Source organism: Prionailurus bengalensis, chromosome E1 (genome assembly GCF_016509475.1).
Source record: "Prionailurus bengalensis isolate Pbe53 chromosome E1, Fcat_Pben_1.1_paternal_pri, whole genome shotgun sequence".
NCBI classification, from domain to species: domain Eukaryota; kingdom Metazoa; phylum Chordata; class Mammalia; order Carnivora; family Felidae; genus Prionailurus; species Prionailurus bengalensis.
Window position 1 is genome coordinate 26141090 of NC_057347.1, and position 9951 is coordinate 26151040.

At 36.1% G+C, this 9951-nt stretch overlaps 1 protein-coding gene and 1 pseudogene across 1 annotated transcript in view; one reads left to right on the forward strand and one right to left on the reverse strand.

Annotated features, from left to right (window-relative positions):
- Positions 1-268: 268 nt before the first annotated feature.
- The window catches only part of BRIP1 (BRCA1 interacting helicase 1), a 210524-nt gene continuing 200841 nt past the window's right edge, over positions 269-9951 (reverse strand). The window contains 4 exon segments of the mRNA XM_043583868.1: positions 269-1643; positions 1646-1695; positions 1697-2339; positions 8786-9112. Coding sequence (XP_043439803.1) covers positions 1546-1643; positions 1646-1695; positions 1697-2339; positions 8786-9112 — 1118 coding nt within the window. The 3' untranslated portion in view covers positions 269-1545.
- LOC122486009 lies at positions 2560-5361 on the forward strand (annotated as a pseudogene).

Genomic DNA, 9951 nt, shown 5'->3' on the forward strand with positions numbered 1-9951 from the left:
ATGGGAAGGGAAGCAAAAATAATACAAAAACAGGGAAGGGGCCAAAAACATAAGAGACTCTTAAATATGGAGAACAGGGTTACTGGAGAGGTTGTGGGAGCGGGGATGGGCTAAATGGGTAAGGGGTATTAAGGAATCTACTCCTGAAATCATTGTTGCACTATATGCTAACTTAGATATAACTTAAAAAAATAAATAAATAATAAAAAAAAAAATACTGGATTCCTGGAAATTTTGACTTGAAAATAAACCACATCCACAACTTGAACAACTTGTTAAGATTTTTCAATTCAAATCACTCACATGAAGCCTAAATGTCCATTGAATAAGACATGTTTCTTAGAAAAAGAGGAGTGAATGTATTTTTGGAATGATGACAGAGAAATGCATCTTTTATAACCATTTTTGATCAGAAGTATAGCTTCATTCACAAATACATAAACAGAGTCAAAATTTACAGAAAAATTTAGTGAGCTATAAGAAAACATTTTTCAGCTGCAGTTACATGTTTGGGTTTACTTATAAAATTTATATATGGAGTTTTCTATCTTAACAGTTTCATAATTACAACCTTCATGCTAGAACATTTCACTTTTTTCTACAATGATGAAGCTAAGTAATTAGAATTAAAAATTTGAAGTCATTCCTTTGGCATTTTGTAACTTTATATAATTTGCTAAATATTCAGTGCTTGATTGTGTTTTATCAAATGAAAAAATGTAAAGCAACATCAATTAAAAATACATGCAGTTTTCTTCCTTAATTCTTACTTCCCTCTAAGTAGGCAGTCTAATACAGGAATAAACTTTTCAAGAAAACTCTGATTTCTAAAATAATATATTGATTTGAAGTAAATACGTAAGTGAAACAAGACTGAGATATGACTGGATTAGACTGCTATTCATTTTCATGTATTAAACAGATGTTTTATGTATAAAAACAGGACTACAAAATACAAATATTTATGCGACAGGGGCGCCTGGGTGGCTCAGTCGGCTGAGCATCTGACTTTGGGTCAGGTCATGATCTCACGGTTCATGGGTTCAAGCCCCGCATCTGGCTCTGTGCTGACAGCTTGGAGCCTGGAGCCTGCTTCTGATTCTGTCTCCCTCTCTCTCTCTGCCCCTCCCCTGCTCACACTCTGTCTCTCAAAAATAAACAAATGTAAAAAAAAAAATAAAAAAAATATTTATGCGACATATGAAGTACCCTTGGAAACTATGTATCTTTCACATTGGTTAATTTTTAAATTGTATTCAGCTAAGGAAGACTTCTTGGAGGAAAATATTTTGTATGAATCTCTTTATCAAAACTTGAAAATAATAAAACACTCTGAATGTAAAATAGACTTTTAAAACACTGTAATAACAATGAGTTAAAGTGAAAAATACATTAAAAAAAAAAGCTATACCACTTATCCAGTGTAGAAATTGTCATTTACAAGAGAGTTTAATACAAGCATGACAACACATTTTTAGTGTGTGACAGTTAAGTATTATTACCTAACACCAGGGAATACAACTTTATTTGTTGGAAGGAGACTGTTTAATATTCTTTTGTATCTGTTTCACGAGTTTTTCCCAGGTCTAATTCATTTATATGAGTTGTTTTTAAATTACTACCATTGTCATCAATTTTACTTTAATATTCATGAGTCTATTCAACTTTGTGCAATCCTCAGCTTTTATTTCTTGGGACTCCTTTCTCAGTTCTAATTTCAAAAAGATCTTCAGCTAAAATGCATTTTGAATTATTAGCCAATCTATTATCTCTATCACTTTCAACTTGTTCATTCTTTTCTTCATTTGTATCTTCAGGATCATAAAGTTCAGGTGTAAAATAGATAGATTCATCCTCTGCTTCTGTGTCAGAAGCTCTATTTGAAGTAGAAAGTTTAGCTTCTTTACTAACTAGAGACAATTCAATGTCCGGACCCAGGGTTTCTTCATAGAACAGCTGTTTGGAATAATTTTCTTTAAGAAGAGTAGCATCAATCTTTATTGGTGAAATAATGATTTCTGACTGAGGGCATGGTTCAACTGCCCTCAATGATGTGTCTACCGTCAGAGATGAGGACTCACATTTATCAGTGAGTGGTAAGACTGTTTTGCATCCTTTTTCTGTTTCAAAAGGGGAAGCGCTAGAGGCACAGTCCTCTGGTGACCTAGATTTAGGTGTTGCAGTCAGAATTTCATCAGTAATATAATGTCCCAAAGAATTAAAGCTAGACCAATTAACTCTCTTTGTCTGTTTGTTGAAGGTTGGGCTTGTCGATCTGGAAATCACAATTCTTTCTGCTTTCATTGTCTGGGCAGACTCTTCCAATAATATAGGATCATCTATAAATACAAAAATTTAAGAATGTTAATTTCCCGTTCCTAACTAATATAATAATTGTCACATTAAAGTAATTTCTGTTAAAAATAATGAAGTAACTGTAGGGATCATAATTGAGAGCCCACAACCAACAGTAGCAGGACTTCATCTTAGAACATAAAGCACAAAATGTGAACTCTTAAAGGAATCCTAGGTCCCCAGTGATTCTGAGCCCAAGTTATAATGCTGTCTAGTAAACTATCAAATTCCACACCAGAGACTTTAGGAGTGAATGAGAAAAGGAGGGGTAAAAAAGGAATAGAAAGAGGGCTGAGTAATGGAGGAAATATATTGTAAAAATTTGCCTTGAAAATCCACTAACCAATGATAGGGAAAAACTGACCCTAGATTAATTCCCTAAAGGAAACTGGCAACCACAAGGACTAAATTATTTGATTTAAAGTTATAAAACTGGTTAGTAATCAGACCCAACTAGAACTCAGGTTTCCTGATTACTAGTCAATGTCTTTGTATTTACTATGACATTTATTAAAAAACAACAACAAAAAAACCCACCAGATGCTATGAAGTAAATATCTAATACTTGATATATTAAATTATCATATATTAGTTAAAATAATTAAAATGGTATCCAATGATATAGACCACAGTTTGGCAAATATTTTTCTACACCTGGCCAGACAGTAAATATTTCAGGCTTTGTGGATCATATTGTATCTGCTGCAACTATAGGCATACCTCCTTTTATTGCACTTTGCTTTACTGCACATTGCAGGTACTGTGTTTTTTACAAATTCAAAGTTTGTGGCAACCTTGCATCGAGCAAGTCTATAAGTAACATTTTTCCAACAGCATTTGCTTACTTCGTGTCTATGTGTCACATTTTAGTTATGCTCATCTGTGACCAGTGATCTTTGATGTCACTATTGTAATTGTTTTGGGGCACTATAAACCATACCATATAAGATGGCGAACTTAATAGACAAATGTGTGTGTTCTGACTGCTCCCCTGACCAGCTGTTTGCCCATCTCTTTCCCTTTCTTCAGGCCTTCCTATTCTTTAAGACACGACAATATTGAAAATAGGTCAGTTAATAATCCTACAATGACCTCTAAGTGCCAAGAGTTACATGTCTCTCTTTATTTACTTTTGTCTCTTTAAGTCAAAAGCTAGAAATGATATGCTTAGTGAGGAAGACATATTGAAAACCAAGATAAATCAAGGAGCAATTTTGACTTTCAACTCTTTTTAAGAAAGACATTTTTGTAAGGCAATAGCTGCCACAGATAGTGATTCCTTTGATGGATCTGGGAAAAATAAATTGAAAACCTTCTGGAAAGAATTCACCATTCTAAATGCCATTAAGAACATTCATGATTTGAGCGGCCTCTGGGAGCAGACTTCAGAAGACCCCGCCTCGGACCAGGCCTTTCTGTGCAGAAGTGGTGGCACCGAGAGCCTCTATTTTACAGAGGCTTACTCTGACACATGCTCCACAGTTGGACTTGTTGCCAGGGAAGGCAATGTTAAAGTCTTAAGAAAACTGCTCAAAAAGGGACGTAATGTTGATGTTGCTGATAACAGGGGATGGATGCAGATTTACTAAGCAGCTTATCACAACTCTGTAGAATGTTTACAGATGTTAATTCATGCAGATTTATCTGAAAACTACATTAAGATAAAGACGGTTCAGGGCTTCTGTGCATTACGTCTTGCTGCAAGTCAAGGACATTGGAAGACCATACACTCTTTTAGAACCTGGGGCAGATGCTAATGCCACTACTTCAGAGAAAACCACACCACTGTTTTCAGATGTTGAAAATGGACAGATAGATATATTAAAGCTGTTGCTTCAACATGGAGCAAATGTTAACGGGTCCCATTCTGGGTGTGGATGCAACGCTTTGCATCAGGCTACTTTTCAGGAAATGCTGAGATCATAAAATTGCTTTTTTAAGAAAGGAGCAAACAAGGAATGCCAGGATGACTTTGGAATCACACTTTTATTTGTGGCTGCTTGGCACGGCAAGCTGGAAAGCTTAAACATACTTATTTCATCAGGTGCAAAAGTCAACTGTCAAACATTGGATGAAGTTACTCCCTCATTCATTGCTGCTCAGGAGGGCCACACATAATGTGTAGAGCTTTTGCTGTTCAGTGGGCCAGATCCTGATCTTTACTGTAATGAGGCCTATTGGCAGTTACCTATTCATGCAGTTGCATGAATGGTCCATATTGGACCATTAATGGACTTGTTAATACCACTTACCAACTGGGTTTGTGACATGGGCCAAAGTGAGCCCCGTTTACTCTGCAGTGTTCGGAGGGCATGAAGAGTGCCTAGAAGTGTTACTCCAGCATGACTACAGACAAAATGTCTAGATGTGCCACATCTTTGCATTTAGTTCTCCCATGTGTATGGCTTTCCAAAAGGACTATGAGTTTTTGGAATAGTGAATATTCTTTTGAAATATGGAGCCCAACTAAATGAACTTCATTTGGCATACTGCCTAAAGTATGAGAAATTTTCAGTATTTCGCTACTTTTTGAAGAAAGGTTGTCTATTGGCATTGTGGAACCATATTTCTGAATCTATAAATCATGCAATTAAAGCATAGACAAAATATAAGGAATGGCTACCATCTCTCCTGCTTGCTGGATTTGACCCACTGAATCTACTCTGCAATTCTTGGATTGACTCAGTCAGTGATGACACCCTTATCTTCACTTTGGAGTTCACTAATTGGAGGAGGCTTCTTCCAGCTGTTGAAAAGATGCTCTCTGCTCATGTCTCAAACTCCTCTTGGGCTCTGCAAGCAGCATATTGCCTCTATTCTGTCCCTCACCCACCTTTGTTGTTTAGAAATTCGTTCAGTCCAGTCTCAAACCAGAACACCTATGATCCGACAGTTTTATCTGTCAGGTGCCACTTCCCAGATTTGCTCTGTGCAAAGGTTCTGAGGATGAATAAAGTTCCAGAACTGGCAGTTATTTAAGATGGAGAAATCAGGGAAACTACTTAATGCAGCTCATGTCTTACTCTGAAAACAACCAAAACAAAGAGCCATGCGGTACAAATTCTTCATGATTTTATGGTCATAAATGATGATTAGGTTTTTGGGGGGGAGGCAGTAGTTTATTGCAAATGTTTACAATTGTGCTTCCTGGTAAAAAAATACCGTAAACCTGACTTATGTTACATTAGTGCAAATTTATCACCAACACATTTTATGTTGTAAATTCATTTACCTAACCATTTTCTGCATTATTTTGTTAATGAACTATGATGCTGCTTCTAGTGCTGAAAATGGCACATTTCCACTTATGAGTCTGTTTACCTAGGGCTAGGAGCTTAGAATGGAATGCATAAAACTTTCCAGGAAATGTACACACAATGGGGTTGAATCTATTATTATTATTATTATTATTATTATTATTATTAATTGGAGGTTGACTCTCTCTTATATTTATAAGTAAGTCCATTCTCATCTCTTAATTCAGTCAGTTTTATGAAGAATTGCTATTCATTGGCTTTTCACAGGTAAACTCAGGGGAGAATTTTTTTTTAAGAATACAGAAAATGAATAATTTTTATGTTGATCCTCCTGTCCCCCAAATTTCTTAATGCTCTCTTTGGCTAAAAGAAACTCCCATTTCTGCAAAGGCAAGAACAGATATAAACTCAAACATAGGCTAAGTTGAAAAAAATTAGGTCAATATTGAAATAAATGAGCATATTACCACACTTAGAGTACTAATCAGGACACTGAGAGGGGCATTTCTGTGGCACTATCTTTAAAGAAAGAAAGCTATGTATTTCTGAGTCACATAGTATCAAATAAAACATTCAAGCTCCATTCAGCCTCCAGATCCGAGGGTAGCTTTGATCCTATGAAGCAATGATTGCTACTTTTATTAATATTATAGTGTTTTTCCTTTTTATCAAATAGTCCTTGATCCTATGAAATTTAGACCTCAGAAACCTAGGGTAATGAGCTACGACCTCATTGGTAGTGCTCAATATGAATCTACAGTCAGAGAAGACTAAACACTGGATCAGGTGAGCTATGGTAAGATGCTGTCACGACCAACCTTGAAAGAAAGTTTATGAAATCATTACTGTCACGACAGACAACTAGAAATTGGGCCTAGAGGAGGGAAAATCTTTTGTCCTACTGGGATCCTGTGGCTTGAAATAGATGGGAGTGTGTCAGACAAGTCCGTCTCTGATAGGCCTTTGCTATTTGCTAAATAGCAAGGATGAAGTCAGACCAAATGATGGAAACATTGTTAAGATCCAGAGAGATGACTGAACTCGGTGCAGATTAGAGCTATAGTTGTTGCCTGTGGGTGGAGATAAGAGTTAGAATGTGGGTATACAGGTAGAAATAAGTGTAGATATGGAAAACCAGGTGGAAATTCTGATACTTAATAAATAAATTCCAAGAATGTATGTACTATGTAATAATTTTTAAATGTTGTTATAATCTTTATTTTTCCAAACCCTAAGTCTCTGGTTTTTCACATAACTGGTTTATTATTGGGGCCAAATACACATAGAATATTTACATTTGAGGGTGAATCTTCTCACGTGTTTTTGTTCATGTTCAAATATGTAATAAAAATTAAACTATCAAAAAAATTCATGATTCATGGGAAGAAGTTAAAATATCAACATTAACAGGAATTTGGGAGGAGTTGATTCCAATCCTCATGGATGACTTTGAAGAATTCAAGACTTTAGTGGAGATGTGGTGGAAATAGCGAGAGCACTAGAATTAAAAGTGAAGCCTGAAAATGTGATTGAATTGCTGCCATCTCATAAGAAAACTTCAATGGAAGAGGAACTACTTCCTATGTATCAGCAAAGAAAGTGGTTTCTTGAGATGAAATCTACTCCTAGTCAAGATGCTGTGAAAATTGTTGAAATGACTACAAAAAATTTAAGATATTATATAAACTTAATAAAGTAGCAGCAAAGTTTGAGAGGACTGACTCCAATTTTGAAAGAAGTTCTAATTTGGGTAAAATACTATCAAAAAGCATTGTATGCTATAGAGAAGTCATTTGTGAAAGAAGAGTCAATTGATGTGGCAAACTTCACAGTGGTCTTATTTTAAACATTGCTGCATCCATCCCAGCCTTCAGCAACCAGCCCCCTGATCAGTTAGCAGCCATAGACACTGAAGCACGAGCCTCCACCAGTAAAAAGATTATGGCTTGTTGAAAGCTCAATTGATGGTTAGCATTTTTTAGCAATAAAGTTTTTTTAATTAAGGTATATACATTATTTTTAGGACATAATGTTATTACACACTTGAGACTATGGTATTAGTATAATGTAAACATAACTTTTATACGCACTACAAAACCAAAAAATTCATCTGAATTGTTTTATTGTGATACTCACTTTATTGTGGTGGTCTGGAACCAAACCCGCAACATCTCCAAGGTATGTAAGTACTCAATTGTGCTGGTCTAGTGCAAAATACACTATGACTAAACTCTGCTGTTGTGTACCACACATAACTGAATGCTCTACCGACTGAGCTAGCCGGGCAGTTCATACATAACTGAATGGATGTGACTCTGTACCATTAAACATGATATACAAAAACAGATGGCCAAATTGGTCCATAAGCCATAGTTTGCCAATCCCTGACACAGACTATTATATTCTAATATATTTTAAAATGTTATTTTTTTATTATTCAGAATAAATGACTCTCACTTCCCTAAACTAATAAATTCATGTAAGAGAAGTTATCTATACATTAGACCAATTTTTAATATAGCCTTTAGGAAAACATCTGCCATTTGTACAGTATTACTATGCTGTGATATTTATCATCTTATTAGATCTTTGCATCCCAAGCTAAGGGATAGCTATGAAGAGATTCCTTTTTTCTTGTTTTTTGTTTTTTTTTTTAAAGTTTATTTAGTTATTTTGAGAGAGGGAGAGGGAGAGGGGGAGAGAGAGAGAGAGAGAGAGAGAGAGAGAGAGAGAGAGAAGGAGGGACAGAGAGGGGGAGAGAATCCCAAGCAGGCTCAGCTGACAGTGCAGAGCCAGACGTGGGGCTTGATCCTGCGACCCTGAGATCATGACCTGAGCTGAAATCAAGAGTCGAATGCTTACCCAGCTCAGCCACCCTGGTGTCTCAGAGATTCCTTTTCTATTAAGACTCAAAAAAGTTACGTGACTTGCTCATGGTCACAAAGTTAGGTAATGACAAAGTTTTGAGTGGAAAACCAGAAAATATGCTCAGGTCTCTTGACAAAAGTTTGTTCTCATTCCAATACACCATACTATTTCATTACTTTATGATAATGCCTTCTATTACAAGCCAACATATTTAAGGAAATTAATCTATAGCACAATATATATCATTTCACTTGATATAATGAAAGAATTCTCTATCAAATGTAAATAGGCAAAACTTTTCAAACCTTGGTCCTTTCGGGAGATGATGTCTCCTGGTAGAGATAGACTGGTGGTTATTTTAGGACAGTGTAGTTCTTGGACACACATTTTTGCTTCACCTTCCCTAGGATTTTCTGGTGGTAGATGGCTTGTTGCTTCTGATAAGTAAGTTAAGGTATTGTCCTTCAAACAGGCCACTTCAAGTGTAGACCCACTGTCCTGTATAAACTTTCTGTCCTCTTTGGATACATCAATGACTTTCTGGTGCTTTTTGGAAAATTCAGCCAAGGACTCCATTGCACTTTCAAAGGTTGAATGGTACTGAACCTGCTGCCGTATCCATTTAGAAAGTCCTAAGGAAAAAGTAAACCCAGGGAAGAAACTTTGGTTATTGAGTTTCTTAAGACATTATGTATTAAGAAAAACCTTAGGTAATTTTTCTAATGAAGTAATCTATATGAATTTAGGGTATATAGAATGATTCTCTACACTAAAAACTATAGAAAAAACTATAGAAAGTTTATGAAATAAATTGAAAAAGACACAAACAAATGGGAAAACATTCCATGCTAATGGATTAAGCTCTTAATTGTTCTTCTGAACAAATATTGTTAAAATATCTATACTATCCAAAGCAATCTATGCATTCAATGCAATCCTTATCAAAATAATACCAGCATTCTTCACAGAGCTAGAACAAACAATCCTAAAATTTGTATGGAGCCAGAAAAGACTGAATAGCCAAAGCCACATTGAAAAAGAAAACCAAATCTGGAGGCATCATAATTCTGGATTAAAAAGCTGTAATCATCAAGACAGCATGGTACTGGCACAAAAACAGACACTCAGATCAATGGAACAGAACAGAGAACCAGAAAAGGACCCACAAATGTATGGCCAACTAATCTTTGACAAAGCAGGAAAGAATATCCAATGGAAAAAAGACAGTCTCTTCAGCAAATGGTGCTCAGAAAACTGGGCAGTGACATGTGGGAGAATGAACCTGGACCACTTTTCACACCATGCTCAAAAATAAACTCAAAATGGGGGCACCTGGGTGGCTCAGTCAGTAGAGCGTCTGACTTCAGTTCAGGTCATGATCTTGCAGTCTGTGAGTCTGAGCCCCACGTCGGGCTTTGTGCTGACAGCCCAGAGCCTGGAGCCTGTTTTGGATTCTGTGTCTCCCTCTGTC